This window comes from Tubulanus polymorphus, chromosome 6 (assembly GCF_964204645.1).
Source record: "Tubulanus polymorphus chromosome 6, tnTubPoly1.2, whole genome shotgun sequence".
Taxonomy (NCBI): Eukaryota; Metazoa; Nemertea; class Palaeonemertea; order Tubulaniformes; family Tubulanidae; genus Tubulanus; species Tubulanus polymorphus.
This window is the reverse complement of record NC_134030.1, coordinates 12,566,484-12,594,215: the sequence shown is the minus strand read 5'-3', so window position 1 is coordinate 12,594,215 and position 27,732 is coordinate 12,566,484. Positions and strand designations below refer to the sequence as shown.

General features: G+C 38.2%; 1 protein-coding gene across 5 annotated transcripts in view; it reads left to right on the top strand.

Moving 5' to 3' along the window:
* Window positions 1–27,732, top strand: part of LOC141906703 (activating signal cointegrator 1 complex subunit 2-like) — a 47,070-nt gene that overhangs the window by 11,976 nt on the left and 7,362 nt on the right. For all 5 annotated transcript variants that reach the window (XM_074795999.1, XM_074795998.1, XM_074796001.1 and 2 more), the window contains 5 exons: window positions 2,203–2,429; window positions 2,509–2,691; window positions 3,200–3,274; window positions 4,790–4,864; window positions 5,821–5,968. In XM_074795999.1, coding sequence (XP_074652100.1) covers window positions 2,203–2,429; window positions 2,509–2,691; window positions 3,200–3,274; window positions 4,790–4,864; window positions 5,821–5,968 — 708 coding nt within the window. The remainder of the gene's footprint in view (window positions 1–2,202; window positions 2,430–2,508; window positions 2,692–3,199; window positions 3,275–4,789; window positions 4,865–5,820; window positions 5,969–27,732) is intronic.

Genomic DNA, 27,732 nt, shown 5'->3' with positions numbered 1-27,732 from the left:
AAATAATTCTACCAGCCAAAATGTTTTTACCTTGTTCACATCCCTGTTTGATTAATTATCTTGATCTTTCATACATATGTGTATCCCTCCATGGTGCATCAGCATGAGTGAAATTGAAGTGTGACCTTTTTTGTGCCAAAAAGGTCATTTTTGTCATGAATTTCGAGACCTGTAGCTACTGAATGGGTTGTCATTTTTCATCGAAATTTGTGATGCTTAAACTTTGAGACAAGCTCTTAAACATACCAGACAGATTTTTTGATCAGTCAAGCCTGACGCAAGTGGCAGCCATCTTGTTGTTAGTGTAATCACTCCTCACTTGTAGATAGAAAAAGGTTTTTTGTGGAGAATATCGACAGGTTTTGATTTATAGTTTTGATATTTGATAAATGTTATCGCTGTCATAGGATTTATCTCCTCATGTGGAATTGGGGTAACCCAGGTTTTTGTTGTCACCACAGGGGAAGTTGAATTTTGAATTATTTCGCTATTTATATCAGGGATCCAAATCTTCTGACTTTAATCGGAATTCCGACTTTTAAAAAAAAATTATGGTCTCTGAGATCGATAAAGATTTGATGTTAGAATAAAGGGGCATGGGGTTATAATCGGTTATGCCACTTGTGGTCACGAGATCCATAATAATCTACTTGCCGTGGCTTGCCTGAGCGTACATCTAGAAAATCGATACCGTACCGCGTACTGAAGTACAGTATTGTAGGCGACCACGTGCTGACACGATATGAATAAAAAAATAGTGGAACGATGTACAATAGCATTCAAACATGCGCCTCACACTAGTGAGCAGCGTCTACACACTACTGCGTGCACGTGGTCTATTGAGCAGCGCATAGCAGTAATGATCAGACTGATGTGCAGGTGATGCGTAGGCCGACAAATCGTCAATCAAAACTATTCAATAAATCACTACCAATGGATCCAAAATGTCGAATGCCCGTTAATGTATTACTTTATATTCGAATAAAATCATAACTATTGAAAAATCTTTCTACCGAGAAAAATAGCTGCTGCTTCAAGGATTCGAATCCGCTTTCAATTGTTTGTTTGAAGATTTCAACCACCAATCAGAATCTTCGATACATTTGTTATAGATCAAACATGGCTTCCACATCAAACTGATATTAATCTTTGCTGATATTAATCAATTAGCTTTATCTTTCATATATATATTTTATCTCCCCCGGGAGCCACCAGCATGGGGGAATTTGCGTCCATCAGACTCGAGATGGTCATTTTGTGATTTTTTTTCGAATGGTTTGCCATTTTTCATTGAAATTCATGATTGGTATTCACAGAGATGAGAATTCCTGCGGATCCATCGGCGGTTTCCTGCGGATTTCAGTATTGAAAAATATCAATTTTCCAAATATTCCAGAAACGACCTAAAAGTATAGGGGGGCGATGATGGTCTTACTCAGCTGGTCTGGCGCGATTGGTAATCGGGTGAACCGTAAAAGCATTCAGCGCCTGTTTTTTTATCGTTGCGTATATTGCATTTCAAGGCGCATTTATTATAACACTGCATTTTGTATCTACTATGATGTGTACGTATTTTATCGATCGGTTGCAGACACGTGCGCGGCAACAGGAGTAATGTATATAGGCCTACTCAATACTGTTGCCGCGCGAACGCCTTTAGATATTATACACTGTGATGAATTTTAGTGAGCATTCTTCGGCGTATTTTAACTGCAATAATTCAGGGCTCGACCCGTAATGCTGAATGTCATCGAATGATGACATCATTTCCTTCCAAAATATGATAGTCGTTCATGGGTTCAAGATCGATCTAAATGCTCGGAAAACGCTTTTAATTTCTAAGATTTTCTGGGGGGTGAGTTTCAAGGTAACTGGTTTCAGTAATGTTCACCAGGGGGCATTGAATATTGGATTTGTCAGATTTGTCAGATTTTTTAGCATTTTAAACCACTTCCCAAGTGGGCATGGTGTCCCTGGACCCCTAGTTTCATGAATTGCAAAAAGATCATCCTTGAGATTTGATTGATCAGTTGTAGACACAGCACATGGCAACAGTATTAATGTAGCATTTTTCGGTGTATTTAAACAGCATTAATTTAGGGGCTTGACCTGTACTTCTTGAGATGCCGATATTGCCTATTGAATGTGGATGTGCTGCATCGGAAATAGCTAGGTTCAGGGGCTTTCTTTTCTATATTACAGGTTTTTGCAAGCGTAATAGAACAATGCGGCGTAGAATCGTACTCTCCTACCGATCAGTCTCCACAGAAGCTCTCCATTGGCAAGCATGAGTTGCTGGCAAAAAAGTCGGTGGAAAAACTATCGGATATTCTGTCTTACCTACAGGATACAAGTGAAACTTTATTGGCATTCTTCTTAGTTATCCCTACATCATGTCGATATTTCTACAATCATGAATTTCATATTATGTAAGTGTTGTTGAGCCCCAGGGAAGGGGATGATTTCTGAAGAATACCGGCATCCTTCAATGTATTGATGATATTATAGGTTGTCTAAGTTTTATGCTACAATGGTACCTGCTTTGAAATCCACCATAAAAATTCATCAAAATGAATCTGTCTGCATGCAAGAGGCATTACGTTATAAACTGCAGCGAATACGGACGGCTCTTCTTGATATCATTCATCAAGTCTTGAACGAGTGCACCATTCAGGAGATCATTAAAAATAGGTAACTATTCGCGAATGCATGGACATTAATTAACCAATCAGAAAGCAGACTCCTCTATGATTGTCTAAGCTGCAGAAATCAGCTACACTTTTACTTCTGGGTTTTATTTTAAGATTTCAAATTGTATTTCAAGATCGATTTCTGTTAAGTCTTAAGTTGATTTGGTTTTTGAGAGGAATATTTATAGTTGCACTACAGAAAATATCGTTGAAAATTCTAGTTCTACCCCCTTACTGGCCAACTTCATCATGTTGAAGATATTTGCCAGGTACGATTTTTGTTGTTAAATCACTGAGTCGACTGGCACTGATATGTGTCATGCCTGAATAACATGGTTTCACTAGGATTTGAACCCACTCAAACACCTTATCCACCATGCCACAGGACAGGACAGTTATGCTAAGTCTGCGAAAAATAGCTCTTTCTCAAATCGGATGGATGACCTTGATATGCTAATTTAAATTAGCCATGCGCTCGAACTGCATATTCCATTTATTTTCTTTTTTAGTGGGACTGATCAAATCATTGAAGAATGTGTTGAAGGATTTTTGCATTTCTGGAATGCTACACTCGGTGAAAAGAGGTAAAATTCACATTTTTCTCAACAATTTACGATGAAATTGTTTCATTTTTTTGTAAGAGAATATGCATGAAGTTAAGGTGATTGGCTGATTTTCTACCTTTTATTATGATGCTCAGATTTTGGTGGAATTCACAAGTTACTTGGGATCTAGTGATCACTCACCGCTCTAATGATTCATTTGGGCTATCAATGTCTGATATGATTTCAATTTTCTAGTTGACTTTTCTTAATGACTTGTGCTTTTTCATGGCCTTGTGCTTTTTAGAACCATATCTCATAGGAAACTGAGGAATATTACGTATAGTGATTTCAGTAAGTCCTCATGGATTCACCCTTTAAATGTTTTGCACGTATCTTTATGTCCTGGCATCCGATAGATGTCGCAAGAGTCTTCAGGTTCAAAATTTTGAGTATTTGTCCGAATTGATTGTGATATGTTTCACCTCTTTTGAGATGTTATTGAACTTGATACTGATAATTGCAAGGTGCTATATCAGAAAATACTGATTAAGATATTGAAGTACAGTGGAACCTTGTTACAACGAACTTCACGGGACCAGAAAATACATTCTTAATAACCGATAGTTCGTTATATCCAGTATGAAAATGATTAAATTGCCTTACTTGGGACAAAATTCTATATTTGTTATATCCGATGAATCGTTGTATCCGAGTTCGTCATAATGAGGTTGCACTGTACTAAATGTTGTGTAAGACTGTCATACTGAAAAAATATACTGAATACTAAAAAACATTTTGACCGAAGATAATGAAAGGGGTTATACCAATGTTGATATGTTTGTTTGAATAGCCTGGTAGATGGCTCGACTTGACGAACAGGTTCTGCCAGCTCTATAATGCTTACTCTGCAGAGTCTGCCTGCCATGGATTATTGTTCTCCAGGAAAAAAGTTAACGATTTTCGTGTTACAATTAATTTTCAAATAAAATCCATGCTCCGCTCAAAATCTTCAGCGATATTCCTTTTGGACAAACAATCTTTTCCCCGCTATTCTGATGATCACGTGTAAAATTATTTTGTGATTTACGTAGGATTTAGGCTATATGCACTTTAGGTTTTTCACGTGGACCTACGTGTACGTAGGACCTGTAACCTACTTCATGGCGATAACAAAAGAATTCACTATGATAGTTACAATGGTGAAAAATTGTATTGACATTGGAGCAAAGTTAAGATTATTCATCCTGATTACTGACGATTTAGGAAGTTGAAGATTTTATTCATGAAATTGTGATAGCGATCTATCATCAGTCCAGTTACCCTGGAATTTACTTAGGAAAATATTTATTGGTCCCACGAGATCAAAGACAAGTGGAGTCTGCTGTTTTTCAAAATGATATACGTTTGGATGAAATGCTAAAATGCTAGAATTTTAGAACTTGGTCATACAATTTTATGCGTGCCACGGATTAGATATCATTTTACAGGTGCTTATCAATTTTCTTTTGAAATCTGAAAATTTTGTTCAACTTATCAAATTGTTCTGTATTTCAGGTTTATTGTTGATTTTGAGACAAAATTTCCAATTGAGGATGACTTTGTGGTCCTGACTCAGTCATCCTATTTCATGTATCCTTTACAACAATGTTAACTTTGCTTTATCTAGATGATTATTTGGTACATTTATTTTTTGGAGTTAACCTGGTCTTTCATTTGCAAAATAAGAAAATTGATGAAAAGACTTGATCGCTCAATTTACCTGCAAATCATACTGGATTTTGATTGGAATTTTTTTGAAATATGTATCTGCTACAGCCTTTGTGTATACTGAAGCTGATCAGTTGTATAGGCTACAGCCTACAAATCGACATAAGTCAGTGTTATTTCCATGGTTTCATTTCACTGATTTGAATAGACCAGCTATAGTGAATAGAATAGTCAAGTATTGATTTCAGTGAAGCATTCTAACTCATTTTCCTATCAGCAGATGGCAACACCAGACGGCCTACAATGTCTAACAAGGCAGGAATGTGATATATCGTACATTTGGCATGTAGAAGGGGGTATGGAAACCACGTGTCACGTGGGTCAGATTTCCAAAATTGAGAATATCGTTAGTAGTAATGGCCAATGCACTAAAGACATTCTCTAGTGAGTTTGGCTGATATTTTGGACATAGTAATGAAAGATTCTGATGATAATTCATATTGGGATGAATCTCATGACAGTTTTTTATTATGGGTGGCCCAAAAATCTGGATGACCTTGGGATCTGTGACCTTTGGGTCAGACCCTGAAGGTAACCCCCAAAGTTCGCAAACATGGTATCATTTGAAAGCTTGTAAAAAGAGCTTTCATAAAAAACATACAGTATGGGGTTATCCCTCATATCTACTGAGTTATTAAGTTTTCCCCTTGCAAGGCCCAAAATCTCTCATAGGCCGAAAAATACTTGCCGGTTAAAGGGTTAATATACATGTAGTATTTTGGAAGTGTATCTATTTACAAATTGGTTAGAAGATCCCAAATGAATATAGGTATGCTTGGACCCTTATTCAAGTTAACAACCTTTGACTCAGACATAAGTGATGAAACTAGGATAGAATTCATTATGGAAGCAATCGCGTCACATTTTATTGACAGTGATAAAAAACATGGAAAGGCGAATGTTGTTGTTGATAGAACGGAACTATCAGCGATTGGCAATGATAATAGCCCAACTGAGCCTAATCAGGTTAGTTGCAAATTTCCCTCAATACATTTCTCGTACATAGCCATTGCTTAGCTGGCTGGATTTATGTAAGGATAAACGACTTTTAAGCCCACTTGGTACTTAAGCCCCAGCGGGCTATTGCGTTCACTTTTCGTCCGTCCAGACGTTCGTCCGCCAGTTATTTTGGGAAGTTTTGAAGACGCTTCAATGGAATGTCTTGATTTTTGGGTTACACATGTATCTACCCTAGACACATCTTCAGCCCAAAAACAGGCCCTCTCAGATTCAAGATGGCCGACTGGCAGCCATTGTTGTTCGCCAAAATCAGCACTTTTTACACATTTTTGAACTTTTTGAGGGAAATTTTGAAGACGCTTTGATCAATTACCTTGATGGTTCGTATATATTTGAATACAGGGCCCATCAGCATAACAAAATTGGGTCGATCGGATTGAAGATGGCCGTCCTATGACTTTTTAAGTGCCCAAAAATGTCAATTTTGGCCTGAATTCTGAGTCCTGTAGCTTCCTACTGGTTTGCCATTTCACATTGCAATTGCTGATGGGTATTCTTTGGAAAGGGATGTTTTATACCTGGGACAGGTATTTTTGATCAGCCAATTATGACGCAATTGGCGGCCATCTTGGTGTCATCAGTACTCATTCGTAGGTGGGAAAAGTTTTTCCACATTATATTGATACCTAAGCATATTTTGTTACCGCAATGAATTAGAAAGTTGTAGCTTAACGTGTTGTATGATTGTGGTGAGTTTCAAGGTCATTGGTTTTTGTATATGGCCACCAGGGGGCGTTGAATATTGAAATTGTTAGATTGTTGAGCATTTGAAACCACTTCCCAAGTGGGCATGGTGTCTCCCTGGACTTCTACATGATAACCTTTTTCGCACCCTCTCCAGAGGTGACCCATCTTATATTGCTAGCATACGTTGCTTCAATATAAGAGTGTAGTTGATAAAAACATTTTCCCTGTACTTTATCCCTTAAGGGCCCATGATCTTAAGTAAAATTAGGTCAATCAGCCACCGATAGCCATCCTGTCACCTTCTGTGCCCAAAAGATCTATTTTGGCCAGAATTTCGAGGCTTGTAGCTTCCTACCTCATAAGTCGCTATTTTCTATTGAAATTTGTCATTTGTGTTCTTTGGGAGGAGATCTTTAGTATATCAGATCCTCATCCGTAGATGGAAAAAGACTTTCAGAGGAAAATGTCTATAGCTTTTTGAATTCTAGTCTTAATATTTGATTATCATTAGCACGCTCATGGGATACATATCACATAGCAATGGGATCACCCAATCTTTTGTTCTTGCCTTGGAGTGGAGTTAAATATTAAATCTTATACAATTTATCTATTCATATTGGTACTTATGCATATTTTGTAACTGCAATCAGTTACAAAGTTGTTGCTCATGCCATGTTCTGGAATTCTCTACCACCATCACTCCTTTCAGAGACATCAGTTCTGTCATTCAGATGCAAACCTAAATCCTGTTCAAAGCTGCATATAAAGTTTAGCTATCAATGGCGCCGTTAAAAATTTTTACACAACGGAAAGGGCACTATACAAATGAAATTATTAGGGTTTTCTGTTACATCACAGAAAACCCTATTGAGATTCGCGTGTTTCTTATCATTATTAGGGTTTTCTGTGTCTTCACAGAAAACCCTATTGAAATTCGCGTGATTATTAGGGTTTTCTGTTATTTCACAGAAAACCCTATTGATATCCGCGTGATTATTATTATTATTATTTTCTTCCACACTATTTTTACTAAAAGAACAAAAGCTTTGTTACCTTGACGCTGTTGTCGATACAATCCGTCTGATATCATTCAGCTCACTTCGATCTACAAATACCCCGTGCGTATTTTGAAGAATCATCGTTACAAAAGCACTGTCGGGCCGTAAACATCGAAAATTGAGCCCCATTCAAAGAGCCGACATGTTTTTCTAAGTCCTCTTTCCGAAATCTACCGCACGTTTCTTGTCACATCAATTATCAATTCAAGCATAAATTAACAAATTTATTACCCAAAGATTGCACATTCTGTCGCGGTTTATAAAAACTAATTTTAACAATAGCCCATTTTCCTTATCAAATCGTATTACCGATATACAGGAAATTACCTACTTTAGATTTTAAAAGCACTGTCGAGCCGTAAACATCGACGAATCGACGTGTGTCACTACATCGTCGTTCCGGGGATCAGCTACGAGTTTCACCTCATCATGGGAATCAAATCGAGTACAAATTAATTTATTACTACCAGTGATTTGGCTGCTGGCGTCTTGCAATTAGTTTAGCAATACCTATTTTTCTTTATCAAATTAACCGTGTATTTACTAAGATAAATCATAAGTGTACCGGGGAGTCGTAGGCCTAAACGAAACACGCCGAAGAGATATAGCGGAGAAAAGCTGTTATGTCGACGAGGTATCAAAATAAAAGAATATATTACTTTATTCGGCCGCGGGCTTCAACCTCTATATCAATACCATCAATACTCTATATTTCCTACAGTACATACCGATCATTGTCAAATGCACAAGGTATTTACTAAATACAAGTATATAACACAATCCTTTCCGTATGCTGGACTCACACTTGACATTCGGAGTAAGCGTTCGCTGTGGGGGAAATTTCCCTCAATACATTTCTCGTACATAGCCATTGCTTAGCTGGCTGGATTTATGTAAGGATAAACGACTTTTAAGCCCACTTGGTACTTAAGCCCCAGCGGGCTATTGCGTTCACTTTTCGTCCGTCCAGACGTTCGTCCGCCAGTTATTTTGGGAAGTTTTGAAGACGCTTCAATGGAATGTCTTGATTTTTGGGTTACACATGTATCTACCCTAGACACATCTTCAGCCCAAAAACAGGCCCTCTCAGATTCAAGATGGCCGACTGGCAGCCATTGTTGTTCGCCAAAATCAGCACTTTTTACACATTTTTGAACTTTTTGAGGGAAATTTTGAAGACGCTTTGATCAATTACCTTGATGGTTCGTATATATTTGAATACAGGGCCCATCAGCATAACAAAATTGGGTCGATCGGATTGAAGATGGCCGTCCTATGACTTTTTAAGTGCCCAAAAATGTCAATTTTGGCCTGAATTCTGAGTCCTGTAGCTTCCTACTGGTTTGCCATTTCACATTGCAATTGCTGATGGGTATTCTTTGGAAAGGGATGTTTTATACCTGGGACAGGTATTTTTGATCAGCCAATTATGACGCAATTGGCGGCCATCTTGGTGTCATCAGTACTCATTCGTAGGTGGGAAAAGTTTTTCCACATTATATTGATACCTAAGCATATTTTGTTACCGCAATGAATTAGAAAGTTGTAGCTTAACGTGTTGTATGATTGTGGTGAGTTTCAAGGTCATTGGTTTTTGTATATGGCCACCAGGGGGCGTTGAATATTGAAATTGTTAGATTGTTGAGCATTTGAAACCACTTCCCAAGTGGGCATGGTGTCTCCCTGGACTTCTACATGATAACCTTTTTCGCACCCTCTCCAGAGGTGACCCATCTTATATTGCTAGCATACGTTGCTTCAATATAAGAGTGTAGTTGATAAAAACATTTTCCCTGTACTTTATCCCTTAAGGGCCCATGATCTTAAGTAAAATTAGGTCAATCAGCCACCGATAGCCATCCTGTCACCTTCTGTGCCCAAAAGATCTATTTTGGCCAGAATTTCGAGGCTTGTAGCTTCCTACCTCATAAGTCGCTATTTTCTATTGAAATTTGTCATTTGTGTTCTTTGGGAGGAGATCTTTAGTATATCAGATCCTCATCCGTAGATGGAAAAAGACTTTCAGAGGAAAATGTCTATAGCTTTTTGAATTCTAGTCTTAATATTTGATTATCATTAGCACGCTCATGGGATACATATCACATAGCAATGGGATCACCCAATCTTTTGTTCTTGCCTTGGAGTGGAGTTAAATATTAAATCTTATACAATTTATCTATTCATATTGGTACTTATGCATATTTTGTAACTGCAATCAGTTACAAAGTTGTTGCTCATGCCATGTTCTGGAATTCTCTACCACCATCACTCCTTTCAGAGACATCAGTTCTGTCATTCAGATGCAAACCTAAATCCTGTTCAAAGCTGCATATAAAGTTTAGCTATCAATGGCGCCGTTAAAAATTTTTACACAACGGAAAGGGCACTATACAAATGAAATTATTAGGGTTTTCTGTTACATCACAGAAAACCCTATTGAGATTCGCGTGTTTCTTATCATTATTAGGGTTTTCTGTGTCTTCACAGAAAACCCTATTGAAATTCGCGTGATTATTAGGGTTTTCTGTTATTTCACAGAAAACCCTATTGATATCCGCGTGATTATTATTATTATTATTTTCTTCCACACTATTTTTACTAAAAGAACAAAAGCTTTGTTACCTTGACGCTGTTGTCGATACAATCCGTCTGATATCATTCAGCTCACTTCGATCTACAAATACCCCGTGCGTATTTTGAAGAATCATCGTTACAAAAGCACTGTCGGGCCGTAAACATCGAAAATTGAGCCCCATTCAAAGAGCCGACATGTTTTTCTAAGTCCTCTTTCCGAAATCTACCGCACGTTTCTTGTCACATCAATTATCAATTCAAGCATAAATTAACAAATTTATTACCCAAAGATTGCACATTCTGTCGCGGTTTATAAAAACTAATTTTAACAATAGCCCATTTTCCTTATCAAATCGTATTACCGATATACAGGAAATTACCTACTTTAGATTTTAAAAGCACTGTCGAGCCGTAAACATCGACGAATCGACGTGTGTCACTACATCGTCGTTCCGGGGATCAGCTACGAGTTTCACCTCATCATGGGAATCAAATCGAGTACAAATTAATTTATTACTACCAGTGATTTGGCTGCTGGCGTCTTGCAATTAGTTTAGCAATACCTATTTTTCTTTATCAAATTAACCGTGTATTTACTAAGATAAATCATAAGTGTACCGGGGAGTCGTAGGCCTAAACGAAACACGCCGAAGAGATATAGCGGAGAAAAGCTGTTATGTCGACGAGGTATCAAAATAAAAGAATATATTACTTTATTCGGCCGCGGGCTTCAACCTCTATATCAATACCATCAATACTCTATATTTCCTACAGTACATACCGATCATTGTCAAATGCACAAGGTATTTACTAAATACAAGTATATAACACAATCCTTTCCGTATGCTGGACTCACACTTGACATTCGGAGTAAGCGTTCGCTGTGGGGGAAATTTCCCTCAATACATTTCTCGTACATAGCCATTGCTTAGCTGGCTGGATTTATGTAAGGATAAACGACTTTTAAGCCCACTTGGTACTTAAGCCCCAGCGGGCTATTGCGTTCACTTTTCGTCCGTCCAGACGTTCGTCCGCCAGTTATTTTGGGAAGTTTTGAAGACGCTTCAATGGAATGTCTTGATTTTTGGGTTACACATGTATCTACCCTAGACACATCTTCAGCCCAAAAACAGGCCCTCTCAGATTCAAGATGGCCGACTGGCAGCCATTGTTGTTCGCCAAAATCAGCACTTTTTACACATTTTTGAACTTTTTGAGGGAAATTTTGAAGACGCTTTGATCAATTACCTTGATGGTTCGTATATATTTGAATACAGGGCCCATCAGCATAACAAAATTGGGTCGATCGGATTGAAGATGGCCGTCCTATGACTTTTTAAGTGCCCAAAAATGTCAATTTTGGCCTGAATTCTGAGTCCTGTAGCTTCCTACTGGTTTGCCATTTCACATTGCAATTGCTGATGGGTATTCTTTGGAAAGGGATGTTTTATACCTGGGACAGGTATTTTTGATCAGCCAATTATGACGCAATTGGCGGCCATCTTGGTGTCATCAGTACTCATTCGTAGGTGGGAAAAGTTTTTCCACATTATATTGATACCTAAGCATATTTTGTTACCGCAATGAATTAGAAAGTTGTAGCTTAACGTGTTGTATGATTGTGGTGAGTTTCAAGGTCATTGGTTTTTGTATATGGCCACCAGGGGGCGTTGAATATTGAAATTGTTAGATTGTTGAGCATTTGAAACCACTTCCCAAGTGGGCATGGTGTCTCCCTGGACTTCTACATGATAACCTTTTTCGCACCCTCTCCAGAGGTGACCCATCTTATATTGCTAGCATACGTTGCTTCAATATAAGAGTGTAGTTGATAAAAACATTTTCCCTGTACTTTATCCCTTAAGGGCCCATGATCTTAAGTAAAATTAGGTCAATCAGCCACCGATAGCCATCCTGTCACCTTCTGTGCCCAAAAGATCTATTTTGGCCAGAATTTCGAGGCTTGTAGCTTCCTACCTCATAAGTCGCTATTTTCTATTGAAATTTGTCATTTGTGTTCTTTGGGAGGAGATCTTTAGTATATCAGATCCTCATCCGTAGATGGAAAAAGACTTTCAGAGGAAAATGTCTATAGCTTTTTGAATTCTAGTCTTAATATTTGATTATCATTAGCACGCTCATGGGATACATATCACATAGCAATGGGATCACCCAATCTTTTGTTCTTGCCTTGGAGTGGAGTTAAATATTAAATCTTATACAATTTATCTATTCATATTGGTACTTATGCATATTTTGTAACTGCAATCAGTTACAAAGTTGTTGCTCATGCCATGTTCTGGAATTCTCTACCACCATCACTCCTTTCAGAGACATCAGTTCTGTCATTCAGATGCAAACCTAAATCCTGTTCAAAGCTGCATATAAAGTTTAGCTATCAATGGCGCCGTTAAAAATTTTTACACAACGGAAAGGGCACTATACAAATGAAATTATTAGGGTTTTCTGTTACATCACAGAAAACCCTATTGAGATTCGCGTGTTTCTTATCATTATTAGGGTTTTCTGTGTCTTCACAGAAAACCCTATTGAAATTCGCGTGATTATTAGGGTTTTCTGTTATTTCACAGAAAACCCTATTGATATCCGCGTGATTATTATTATTATTATTTTCTTCCACACTATTTTTACTAAAAGAACAAAAGCTTTGTTACCTTGACGCTGTTGTCGATACAATCCGTCTGATATCATTCAGCTCACTTCGATCTACAAATACCCCGTGCGTATTTTGAAGAATCATCGTTACAAAAGCACTGTCGGGCCGTAAACATCGAAAATTGAGCCCCATTCAAAGAGCCGACATGTTTTTCTAAGTCCTCTTTCCGAAATCTACCGCACGTTTCTTGTCACATCAATTATCAATTCAAGCATAAATTAACAAATTTATTACCCAAAGATTGCACATTCTGTCGCGGTTTATAAAAACTAATTTTAACAATAGCCCATTTTCCTTATCAAATCGTATTACCGATATACAGGAAATTACCTACTTTAGATTTTAAAAGCACTGTCGAGCCGTAAACATCGACGAATCGACGTGTGTCACTACATCGTCGTTCCGGGGATCAGCTACGAGTTTCACCTCATCATGGGAATCAAATCGAGTACAAATTAATTTATTACTACCAGTGATTTGGCTGCTGGCGTCTTGCAATTAGTTTAGCAATACCTATTTTTCTTTATCAAATTAACCGTGTATTTACTAAGATAAATCATAAGTGTACCGGGGAGTCGTAGGCCTAAACGAAACACGCCGAAGAGATATAGCGGAGAAAAGCTGTTATGTCGACGAGGTATCAAAATAAAAGAATATATTACTTTATTCGGCCGCGGGCTTCAACCTCTATATCAATACCATCAATACTCTATATTTCCTACAGTACATACCGATCATTGTCAAATGCACAAGGTATTTACTAAATACAAGTATATAACACAATCCTTTCCGTATGCTGGACTCACACTTGACATTCGGAGTAAGCGTTCGCTGTGGGGGAAGGGGGATCGTTCGATGTGTCGCTTGAAGTGTTTATCGAGTTTGACGCGGCTTTAGGCCTACTGGAACTGAGCTTTACTGTCTCAAACAGACACAGTATAATTGTTGCGTTTATTAACGGACTCATTGGATTGAACTTCAAAACAAAATTTACGATATTTAGGTGGGTAGTTATTCAATAGGCCTAAGACCAATCTGTCTGGATGTTAGGCCTACGCATATACATAGGCCTACATAGGCTAGTAGCCTCTACTAGGTTAAGCGTTCGCTGTGGGGGAAAGGAGATCGTTCGCTGTGTCCCTTGAAGTGTTTATCGAGTTTTACGCGACCTTAAGGCTTTAGTATGGTGGCTGATAAGGGCCATGTGTAAAAAAACACGTATATGCAAATGAGGGCGACATTATGACAAAACGACATAACTAAAATAACGCGACAAAACAATAATTTTGGTTGACAATTCATTATTTTGGTTTTATCGCCCGCGACAATTCAATAATTTGGTTTTGTCACCCGCGACAAATCAATATTTTGGTTTAATCGCTCAGGACAATTCAATATTTTGGTTTTATCGCCCGCGACAATTCATTATTTTGGTTTTATCGCCCGCGACAATTCATTATTATGGTTTTGTTGCACGCGACAATTCATTATTTTGGTTTTATCGCCTGCGACAATTTTTTTTTTGTCGCGGTTTTATCGCCTGCGCCAATTCAATATTTTGGTTTTATCACCAGCGACAATTCATTATTTTGGTTTTATCGCCCGCGACAATTCATTAGTTTGGTTTTGTCGCCCGCGACAATTCATTAGTTTGGTTTTGTCGCCCGCGACAATTCATTAGTTTGGTTTTGTCGCCCGCGACAATTCAATATTTTGGTTTTGTCGCCCGCGACAATTCAAGATTTTGGTTTTGTCGCCCGCGACAATTCAAGATTTTGGTTTTATCGCCCGCGACAATTCATTTTTTTGGTTTTGTCGCCCGCGACAATTGATTATTTTGGTTTTATCGCCCGCGACAATTCATTATTTTGGTTTTATCGCCCGCGACAATTCATTAGTTTGGTTTTGTCGCCCGCGACAATTCAATATTTTGGTTTTGTCGCCCGCGACAATTCAAGATTTTGGTTTTATCGCCCGCGACAATTCATTTTTTTGGTTTTGTCGCCCACGACAATTGATTATTTTGGTTTTATCGCCCGCGACAATTCAATATTTTGGTTTTATCGCCAGCGACAATTCATTATTTTGGTTTTATCGCCCGCGACAATTCATTATTTTGGTTTTATCGCGCGCGACAATTCATTAGTTTGGTTTTGTCGCCCGCGACAATTCAATATTTTGGTTTTGTCGCCCGCGACAATTCAAGATTTTGGTTTTATCGCCCGCGACAATTCATTTTTTTGGTTTTGTCGCTCGCGACAATTCAATATTTTGGTTTTGTCGCCCGCGACAATTCAAGATTTTGGTTTTATCGCCCGCGACAATTCATTTTTTTGGTTTTGTCGCTCGCGACAATTCTATATTTTGGTTTTGTCCCACGCGACAATTCAATATTTTGGTTTTATCGCCTGCGACAACTCAATATTTTGGTTTTATCGGCAGCGGCAATTCATTATTTTGGTTTTATCGCCCGCCACAATTCATTATTTTTGTTTTTTCGCCCGCGACAATTCATTAGTTTGGTTTTGTCGCTCTCGACAATTCAAAATTTTGGTTTTATCACCCGCGACAATTGATTTTTTTGGTTTTGTCGACCGCGACAATTCAATATTTTGGTTTTATCGCCAGCGACAATTGATTATTTTGGATTATCGCCCACGACAATTGATTATTTTGGTTTTGTCGCCCACTTTATTAGCTTTTGAATAATTAGGCCAATTAATAACGTAATAAAGACTTATGCTTTCGCCCATTTTGAAGTCGATTAATCTGATTAATCTGACAACTCGAGGCCCTGTATCGCTTCCGTACAGTCGTCATATCACTGGCGTCCTCATCTTTCAGCAACGCCAGTCACATGGAGTCATACGTGTTCTACTTTCTGGGACGCGACACGACTGTCACAACCAACCGACGCGCTCTTGCGACTGGCAGAAACTAGTCGTACACAATCGTATTGCAACCGACTTGCACCGAAACTTGCGATGCACATGAGGATCGCATCGTGTCACAAGACCAACCTCCGTCCGGCTTTAAGTTACTGCGGAGCACCAGAAATATCTTTTTTTTTTCGTTCAAAAGACCTTTCGCTTGAAAATTCGTCGGAACAAAATTTATTTCGTTCGAACCAATAATATTCTATACGATTGAACCAATTTGAAAAAATCGCTAGAACAAAGTTGAACAAACTTTTTTTTTGTCCAAACGAAAGGTTTTTCGTTCGAACAATCGTTCAATTGAACAGAATCGTTTTAATTTGAACAGAATTTTCTTGTCAGAACATTAAGTTTTTCGTTCGAACAAGTATATTGAAAAAAGTTTTTTTTTCCGAACCGAAAGTATTAAGTATTTCGTTCAATCGAACAGAATTGTTTTCATTCAAGCATTCGTTCCGAAAAAATTGTTTTCGCTCAACCAAATTTTTTTGCTGGGACTAAAAATTTTTCATTTCAACAATAACATAGCTTTTTATTCGAACACATTTTTTGTCAGAATGAAGAAAATTTTTGGTTCAAGCAAAAAGCGTATTGTTGGATCAAACAGAATTATTTTTATTCGAACAAGATTTTCTTGGAACATTAATTTTTTTGGTCGAACAGCGTGTTAAGGTCGATTTGGAAATTTACTCGGTCTGGTATATGTTGGATTACTGTGTATGTCATTTGTCAGGACATTAAACAGAAGACAACTTAGGATACTACCTTGTGTGACTCCACTAGTTTGACCGACTTATTCCAAGATGAGGCGTTCCGTTGATTTCGGTTACAAGTTTCCTTTCAGAGATAACTGCTGAGCCATTTGGGCGACCTATCATTGATACTGTTTCCTTATAGCCTGTTTAGTAATGGCTGATGTTGAGCCTTATCAAATGCTTTGTTGAAATCCACCGTTGAACAGGATTCTAAGACTGTGCAGAAAACCCGTTATCGCTGCTTTGCAGCTATATTTTTTTTTTTTTTTTTCCCATTTCCACACAGTTTTTGTTAAAAGTGTAAAGGCTTCCTTACCTTACCGCTGTCGCCGATACAATCCGCATGATATCCTTCAGCTCACTTCAATCTCCAGATACTGCATGGGAATGTTGATAAATCCACGTTATAAAGGCACTGTCGAGCCGTAAACATCGGAAATTTGGCTCCGTTCAATTAGTAGCCATGTTGTGTTTTCTTTCAGAAATATCTCTCTTCTTTTCGAGGAAGAGCTATCGAATTATTCCCTCTCTTCTCCACAATCAATTTCAAAGTCAATTTTATGAATTTATTGCTCAGCGGGTCCGAGTCCAAGAGTTTACGAGTCCGGCGTTCGCGTGTCTGACAGGTTTACGGCAATTTGTTTGTTACCTCTTTAATATTTTGGATTTCTTGTTATTCCGGTTATTTCATTTAAGTATATTGCTGATCAGTTCATGTAACGAAAAGCGTCAATAAACATATTTTGAATTGATCAAGTTTAAATCAAGGTCGTTGAGTCGCGGAGGGCTACTAGAATTAGGAATTACGTTCGACTCAGAGAGAAAACAAACCACAGAAAAGTATCAGGTGATTATCGATAGCCTACTACGGTACACACAGTTGACAAACAGTGTTAGGCCTATGCCGGTTGGTGCGTACTGGGAATAAATATACTGGTTGGTTCGGTTGTGAAGTGTGGAAGCTAAGCAAGAAAGCCTACCTACCGGTATTTATTTGTCTATATATATAGGCCTATTATATAGTACCCAATAGCATTTTAAGTACATAGTTGTTACCCGTACGTGACTGTACGGTGATCTCCCCACAGGTTAACCGTACGTGAGTTCCCTACTAACGCCGTACGTGAGTTCCCTACTAACGCCGTACGTGAGTTCCTAGTAGCCAATACCATTTTAAGTATATACGAAGTTGTTACCCGTACGTGACTGTACAGTGATATCCACAGGTTAACCGTTCGTGAGTTCCCTAAAAACGCCGTACGTGAGTTCCTAGGCCTATAATCTGGAAACGCGCATGCGTGAAAGAATAGAGTTTGGGTTAGGTGAGGCTAGGCTATTTATAAATCAAATTTCATCCACCCTGCAGTTATGTTCTGTGGCACAGTGGGTAAATCACCGGACTTCAACTGGATTTTTTTTCGTTTGGTTTCGAATCCCAATATTGCAAGTCTGAGCGTTAACGTACTCACATACGGCTAACCTGTAGAAATCACCGTACAGTCACGTACAGGTAACAACAGCGTTTTAAGTATTACGTGAGTACGACAAGCCTACCATGCCTATGTACTACAAACACAACTTTTTCCCTCTTGTCGGCCCTCCAGTGATGTTACTATAGGGCCTAACTGGTGCCATTATAACATGGATAGGATTTGGTCAGGACTAGCCTAAAGTCTAATTCAGTCTATGTACTAATTCACTCGATAGGCCTATTTTTAAAACAATACAGTGAAATATTCACACGCAGAAAGACTAATTGATTTGAGCCATGTGATTAAGTTTGGCCAGGCTTTCTCTGACCTGCTGACATTAATAGTCAAACCAAAACGTTCATGTGGTCAAGGCTTGTATACCAGAAATCATTGTAGGCCTGTACATTTTGCTGTTCGTAGGTTTGGTATATCGATTTCTCCATTCTTGACTGATAAGTGTACGGTACAGCTGTACGCATTATACAATTGTTCCAATGGGAATAGGGCCTATTGATTGGGCTTATTATTTCCTGCTATAGAATACTGAAATAAACCTAATGTTCATTCAAATATCCAACATCGGTGAAAGTTTGATTACTGTATACATGTACTATAGGTTTTCATGTTGTATGAATATTTTGCAGTTCAAATGGGTATGATGCTGATTCCAATGTCAAACGCATGAAGTTAGATGGTCAAGGACCGTCAACACCAAGATATCTCTCTTCGACCGATGTTGTACCATAGAAGATCTGATTCTTTTAACTCAAGGAAAGTGATTCAACACGATCGACATAACACTGGAATAGGTTTGCAGTAACTAACGGTTCATTTCATTTAGTCCTATGTACTTTTTAGCCAATTTGGATTTGATTGTAATTGAAACTCTGGAACTGTTAACAAAAGACAAGTAAGACAAGTTGAAAAAACACAAGTTATGCTTGATTCTCATGTTCAAATTTAATTCAAATTTATTTTATTACATCATATTTACAAAGCATATCATTGGTTTATACAGTAATAAAAATTAGGGCAGAACAAATATTATTACAGAAACTCAAAAAAAACAATGAATTTCTATAACTAAATGAACATGATTTTTAGCCCACTTGGGACTTTAGTCCCAGCGGGCTATTGCGTTCACTTTTCGTCCGTTGTGTGTCCGTAGACGGAAATCAGTTATTTTGGGAAGTTTTGAAGACGCTTCAAGGTAATGTCTTGATATTTGGGTTACACATGTATCTACCCTAGACAGATCTTCAGCCCAAAAACTGGCTGTCAGAATCAAGATGGCCGACTGGCAGCCATTGTTATTCGCCAAAATCAACACTTTTTACACATTTTTGAACTTTTTGAGGGAAATTTTGAAGATGCTACGATCAATTACCTTGATCTTTCGTATATATGTGAATGCCCCCTGGGCCCATCAGCATAACAAAAATTGGGATACGGACTCAAGATGGCCGTCCTATGACCTTTTTTAGTGTCCAAAAATTTCAATTTTGGCCCGAATTCTGAGTTTGCCATTTCTCATTGCAGTTTGTGATGGGTATTCTTTGAAAAGGGATGTTTTATACCTTTGATACCTGAATTGTTAGATTGTTGAGCATTTGGAACCACTTCCCAAGTGGGCATGGTGTCCCTGGACCCCTAGTTCTAATAACTCAGATCAAGAGTGACTCTCCCGTTTATTAGGAAACACACGCAACTTGTGGAATAGGTTTGATTTACACACATGTTGCAGGTATCAATTGTTTATCACTATAGAATTTGTAATCCATAAAAGCCAAAATCAACATCAGCCGGAAACCCAGACCAAATCAATTCATAATTTATTGATTGAATCTACACTACAATATATGTATTTATTCAAATATTTCAATAAAAACATTAACTTCTTGAATCTATTCTAAATCATAATACGTTCTTATCCGTGAATTCACTCAATCTATCGGCTCAGCAGGTGCTTAAGATGAGTTCTTAATAGGACAGATCCATTTTTAAGGATGGTGATAATACAGTATCATGATGTTTGAATGCCAAAATAAATGCCTGGTCAAATATATTAATATTTGTGATTGTACGTCCGCGTATGTTCAGTTTCAAAGCTGAATCATATTTGACGTTTACACAGTGGTTGCATATTAGGTTCGAATCTGTCAATGCATTTTATTCTATGTGTCGATATTTCAATTTACTACAATTCCCATCATTCTGAATGGCTTTACAGAAAACCCGTCATCGCTGCTTTGCAGCTATATTTATTATTATTATTATTATTTTTTTCCACACATTTTTTGTCAAAAGTACATAGGCTTTTTTACATTACCGCTGTTGCCGATACAATCCGTCTGATATCATTCAGCTCAGTTCGATCTACAAATACTCCGTGCGAATTTTGAAGAATCAACGTTACAAAAGCACTGTCGGGCCGTAAACATCGAAAATTGAGCCCCATTCAAAGAGCCGACATGTTTTTTAAGTCGTCTTTCCGAAATCTACCGCACGTTTCTTGTCACATCGATTTTCAATTCAAGCATAAATTAACAAATTTATTACCGAAAGATTGCACATTCTGTCGCGGTTTTCAAAAACTAATTTTAACGGTAACCCATTTTCCTCATCAAATTATATTACTGATACACAGGAAATTTACTACTTTAGATTTTAAAAGCACTGTCGAGTTGTAAACATCGTCAAATCGACGTGTGTCACTACATCGTCGTTCCGGGGCTGAGAATCAAATCGAGTACAAATTGATTGATTACTACCAGTGATTTGGCTGCGGGCGTTAAGCAGTTAATTTAGCAATACCTATTTTTCTTTACCAAATTAACTGTGTATTTACTAAGATAAATCATGAGTGTACCGGGGAGTCATAGGCCTAAAGTAAACACGCCGAAGAGATATAGCGGAGAAAAGCTGTTATGTTACTTTATTCGGCCGCGGGCTTCAACCTCTATATCAATACCATCAATACTCTATATTTCCTACAGTACATACCGATCATTGTCAAATGCACAAGGTATTTACTAAATACAAGTATATAACACACTCTTTTCGGTATGCTGGAGTCACACTTGAAATTTGGGGTAAGCCTTTGTTGACATTATTATTTTGGTTTTATCGCCCGCGACAATTCTTTACTTTGGTTTTATCGCCAGCGACAATTTATTATTTTGGTTTTGTCGCCCGCGACAATTCTTCTTTTTGGTTTTGTCGCCCGCAAAAATTCAATATTTTGGTTTTATCGCCCACGAAAATTCATTACTTTGGTTATTTATCGCCAGCGACAATTCATTATTTTGGTTTTGTCGCCCGCGACAATTCTTCTTTTTGGTTTTGTCGCCCGCGACAATTCATTATTTTGGTTTTATATTTTGTTTTTGTCGCCCGCGACAATTTTCTTTTTTGGTTTTGTCGCCCGCGACAATTCAATATTTTGGTTTTATCGCCCGCGATAATTCATTATTTTAGTTTTGTCGCCTGAGACAATTCATTATTTTAGTTTTGTCGCCTGAGAAAATTCATTATTATGGTTTTATCGCCCGCGACAATTCATTATTTTGGTTTTATATTTTGTTTTTGTCGCCAGTGACAATTTTCTTTTATTGGTTTTGTCGCCCGCGACAATTCAATATTTTGGTTTTATCGCCTGCGAAAATTCATTATTTTGGTTTTCTCGCCCTCGACAATTCATTATTTTGGTTTTATCGCCCGCAACAATTCATTAGTTTGGTTTTGTCGCCCGCGACAATTCAATATTTTGGTTTTATCGCCTGCGAAAATTCAATATTTTGGTTTTATCGCCCGCGATAATTCATTATTTTGGTTTTGTCGCCCGCGACAATTCATTATTTTGGTTTTGTCGCCCGCGACAATTCATTATTTTGGTTTTGTCGCCCACGACAATTCTTTTTAGCCGTAGGCTGAGCCTATTACTATACAAATGGAGCGAATTTAAATGACATGGTTTCCACACAAAAGGCTCTTTTGCTTGCCAAGTGAGGGCATATTCGAACAAATCACGTATTTAAGCGTAATCCATTCTCGGAATCGTAGCGAGCAGAATTTTGAAATAGGGTCTCATAAAAATGTTTTCTGCATTTTTCACGAAAGTTAAATCATGAAAATTTCAATTTTTATCAGCCAATCAGGAAGTTGTGTCTTCCCTGTGATTGGTTTATCTGAAAATATCAGCAGCTGTTCACGTGAATTATCGCGATTTCATTACTGGCGCTTTTGCGCATGACGTCATGTATCAACACGCGACAATACTTCCGCGTTCGCTACGTGTTCGCTGATTGGCCCATTTACTGGGAAATTCCACAGAAGCCTAATGTGGTTTGTTACAAGCGCTGTGATTGGCCCGACGCGATTCTGGCATGGCTTTAGCTTAGTGGGTTCGAATCCCTTGACGGGTGAAGATGATGGATCCTATCAATATCTATTGAAACAAATAAGTTTCCCGGTTGGGCAGCCGCGGATATCTACAGTACCGGATGTGTTCCGGTTCGATATTTCGAGGTTTCTTTGAATTTTGGAGTGATATTGAAATCCGGTAAATACCAGCGGTAGATTGTGAAAACCCATTGCATGATATTTGTATTACTTAATCAACGAAAAGCGTCGGGGCCGCGCCAGGAGTTTTCGTGATTCAAGTAGCGCAATAGCCTACATCTTCGAGTTCGTCCACCTCAATTTTCACTCCGCCGATCTCTGACACGGCTCTGTCCCCGTCGGCGCTGTGATTGCACTTTCGTACCACCAAAATTTTTTATTTCTATATCAGGGAGGTCTGGAGAATAAAAAAGTCAAAATTTGGATATCACATAGGCCTGATTTCATCGAATAAGTCGACCATGGTCGTTACGTTTCCGTACTTATTACCACCTAAAACCGTCTGAACAATTTTGTCACAACCAACATTTCGTTTACAGAAATCAGGTGTTCACGTGAATCCGCGGTATCGTCTACTGTTTTACTTCCGGGTTTTATTTTAAGGTTTAAAATTGTATTTCAAGATCGATTTCTATGAAATCTTTAGTTGATTTGGTGTTTGGGAGGAATTTTTATTTGCTCTACAGAAAATTCATCCTTGACATTTGCGCAAGGTTCGCGAAAAAAAGGTTTTACCAAATCGGGTGTATGACCTTGATATGCTAATTAGCCATGTGCCCAAATTGCAAATTCAATCAAATTTTATTCTGCCAAAAAATGTTAAATACAATTTGCTTTCCGAGAGTTAATGGTATGCTGCATGGAACAAAGTTGTTTTGAGATGGGTCTTGAAGCTATTGAGGTCGAGAGATAACCATCTAGATAGTTCGTGAGAGTTCCAAAGTTTTGAAGACGCTTCAAGGTAATGTCTTGATATTTGTTTTATACGTGTATCTACCCTAGACACATCTTCAGGCCAAAAACTGGCCCTGTCAGATTCAAGATGGCCGACTGGCAGCCATTGTTGTTCGCCAAAATCAGCACTTTTTACACATTTTTGAAGTTTTCGAGGGAAATTTTGAAGACACTTTTATCAATAACCTTGATCATTCGTATATATTTGTATCCCCCGAGGGCCCATCGGTATGTGAAAAATTGAGTTGATCGGACTCAAGATGGCCGTACTGTGACCTTTTTTGTTCCCAAAAATGTCAATTTTGGCCTGAATTCTGAGTACTGTAGCTTTCTAATGGTGCGCCATGTTTCATTGCAATTTGTAATGGGTATTCTTTGGAAAGGGATCTTTTATATCCGAGAGGGTATTTTTGACCAGGCAATTATGACGCACTTGGCGGCCATCTTGGGGTCATCAGTACTCATTCGTAGGCGGAAAAAAAGTTTTTCCACATCATAATTGATACTTAAGCATATTTTGCTACTATAATCAATTGGAAAGTTGTAGCTCATGACATGTTCTATGATCGAGGTGAGTTTCAAGCTTTTAGTATTTCTATATTACATTCGTTCCTGCTGTCTGCGTTAACACACGATTTTACTATGTAAATGATATTGAGCAGGGAGTGTATATTGATAAATATAACCCACAGATTACATCATTTATAAAAAGCAAATCTGACAGGCTGGCCATTGTGCCCCTTGGGGCTCTTGTTTTGGTTTTGTCGCCCGCGACAATTCATTAGTTTGGTTTTGTCGCCCGCGACAATTCAATATTTTGGTTTTGTCGCCCGCGACAATTCATTATTTTGGTTTTATCGCCCACGATAATTCATTATTTTGGTTTTGTCGCCTGAGACTATTCATTATTTTGGTTTTATCGCCCGCTAAAATTCATTATTACGGTTTTATCGCCCGCGACAATTCATTATTTTGGTTTTGTCGCCCGCGACAATTCTTTTTTTGGTTTTGTCGCCCGTGACAATTCATAAGTTTGGTTTTATCGCCCGCGACAATTCAATATTTTGGTTTTTTTGCCCGCGACAATTCAATATTTTGGTTTTGTAGCCCGCTACAATTCATTATTTTGGTTTTATCGCCCGCGACAATTCATTATTTTGGTTTTATCGCCCGCGACAATTCATTATTTTGGTTTTATCGCCCGCCACAATTCATTATTTTGGTTTTATCGCCCGCGACAATTCATTATTTTGGTTTTATCGCTCGCGACAATTCATTATTTTGGTTTTGTCGCCCGCGACAATTCACCATTTTGGTTTTGTCGCCTGGACAATTCACCATTTTGGTTTTGTTGCCCGCGACAATTCATTATTTTGGTTTCATCGCCCGCGACAATTCAATATTTTGGTTTTATCGCCCGCCACAATTCATTATTTTTGTTTTGTCGCCCCGACAATTGTTTTTTTGGTTTTGTAGCCTGCGACAATTCATTGGTTTGGTTTTTTCGCCCACGACAATTCATTACTTTGGTTTTATCTCCAGCGACAATTCATTATTTTGGTTTTGTCGCCCGGGACAATTCTTCTTTTTGGTTTTGACGCCCGCGACAATTCATTATTTTGGTTTTATATTTTGTTTTTGTCGCCAGCGACAATTTTTTTTTTGGTTTTGTCGCCCGCGACAATTCAATATTTTGGTTTTATCGCCCGCGACAATTCAATATTTTGGTTTTATCGCCCGCGACAGTTCATTAGTTTGGTTTTGTCGCCAGCAACAATTCTTTTTCAGTCCACTTGGGACTTTATTCCCAGCGGGCTATTGCGTTCACTTTTCGTCCGTCCGTCCGTCCGTAGACGGAATCCAGTTATTTTGGGAAGTTTTGAAGACGCTTCAAGGTAATGTCTTGATATTTGGTTTATACATGTATCTACCCTAGAGACATCGTCAGCCCAAAAACTGGCCCTGTCAGATGCAAGATGGCCGAGTGGCAGCCATTGTTGTTTGCCAAAATCAGCACTTTTTAAACATTTTCGAAGTTTTCGTGATTTTTCGTTTATATTTGAATCTCCCATAGGCCCATCAGCATAAGAAAATTGGGTCGATCTGACTCAAGATGGCCGTCCTATGACCTTTTTAGTGCCCAAAAATGTTAATTTTGGCCAGAATTCTAGGTCCTGTAGCTTCCTACTGGTTTGCCATTTCTCATTGCAATTGCTGATGGGTATTCTTTAGAGAGGGATGTTTTATACCTGGGACAGGTATTTTTGATCAGCCAATTATGACGCAATTGGCGGCCATCTTGGTGTCATCAGTACACATTCGTAGGTGGGAAAAAGTTTTTCCACATTAAATTGATACCTAAGCATATTGTGTTACTATATTCAATTGGAAAGTTGTAGCCCATAACGTGTTCTATGATTTTGGTGAGTTTCAAGGTCATTGGTTTTTGTATGTGGCCATCAGGGGGCGTTGAATAATACAATAACTTAGTATTGCTATATTATATTTGTACCAAGGCATATTTTGTTACCATGATCAATTGCAAAGTTGTAGTGCATGACATCGTCTATGATTGTGGTGAGTTTTTAAGGATATTAGTTATTCCATATAGTCACCAGGGGGCGTTGAATAGTAGAAAAGCTTAGTTTTTCCTTATTAGATTGGTACCTAGGCATAGTTTGTTACCATGATCCATTGCAAAGTTGTAGTTCATGACATTGTCTATGATTGCGGTGAGTTTTTAAGGACATTAGTTATTCCATATAGTCACCAGGGGGCGTTGAATAGTAGAATGGCTTAGTATTTCCTTATTAGATTGGTACCTAGGCATATTTTGTTACTATGATCAATTGCAAAGTTGTATTTCATGACATGTACTACGATTGTGGTGAGTTTTAAGGTCATTGGGTTTTGCATATGGTCACCAGGGGGCGTTGAATAGTGGAATAACTTAGTATTTCCATATTAAATTGGTAACGAGGCATATTTTGTTATCACAATCAATTACAAAATCATAGCTGCTCACATGTTCTATGATTGTGGTGGGTTTCAAGTTCATTGGTTTTTGTATATGGTCACTAGAGGACGTTATGTATTGAAATTGTTAGATTGTTGAGCTTTTGAAACCACTTCCCAAGTGAGCACGGTGTCCCTGGACCCCTAGTTTGGTTTTGTCGCCCGCGACAATTCATTTTTTTGCTTTTGTCGCACGCAACAATTCAATATTTTGTTTTTGTCGTCCGCGACAATTCATTATTTTGGTTTTATCCCCCTACAACAATTCAATATTTTTTGGTTTTAACGCCCGCGACAATTCATTATTGTGGTTTTATCGCCCGCGACAATTCATTATTTTGGTTTTATCGCCCGCGACAATTCATTATTTTGGTTTTGTCGCCCGTGACAATTCAATATTTTGGTTTTGTCACCCGCGACAATTCATTATTTTGGTTTTGTCGCCCGTGGTTTTGTCGGAACATTAAGTTTTTTGGTCGAACAGTGTGTTAAGGTCGTTTTGGAAATTTACTCGGTCTAGTATATTTTGGATTACTGTGTATGTCATTTGTCAGGACATTAAACAGAAGACGACTTAGGATACTACCTTGAGTGACTCCACTAGTTAGACCGTCTCATTCCAAGATGAGGCGTTCCGTTGATTTCGGTTACAAGTTTCCGTTCAGAGATAACTGCTGAGCCATTTGGGCGACCTATCATTGATACTGTTTCCTAGTAGCCTGTTTAGTAATGGCTGATGTTGAGCCTTATCAAATGCTTTGTTGAAATCCACCGTTGAACAGGATTCTAAGACTGTGCAGAAAACCCGTTATCGCTGCTTTGCAGCTATATTAATTAATACTATTATTCTATACCTGTAATTGTAGTGAGTTTCATGGTCATTGGTTTTTTATATGGTCACCAGGGGGCATTGAATTGCAGAATAACTTTCTATTTTCATATTGAATTTTGTTAACGGTACCATGCAAAATTGTAGCTCATGGCATGATCCATGATTGTGGTGAGTTTCAAGGTCATTGGTTTCTTTATAAGTTCACCAGGAGCATTGAATATTGATATTTTCTGATTTTCGAGCATTCCAAACCACTACCCTAGTGGGCATGGTGTTCCTGGACCCCTAGTTATTCATGTTGCTGCCTATGCAAATTATTAAATTCACAATGTATGGTAAAATACCACTC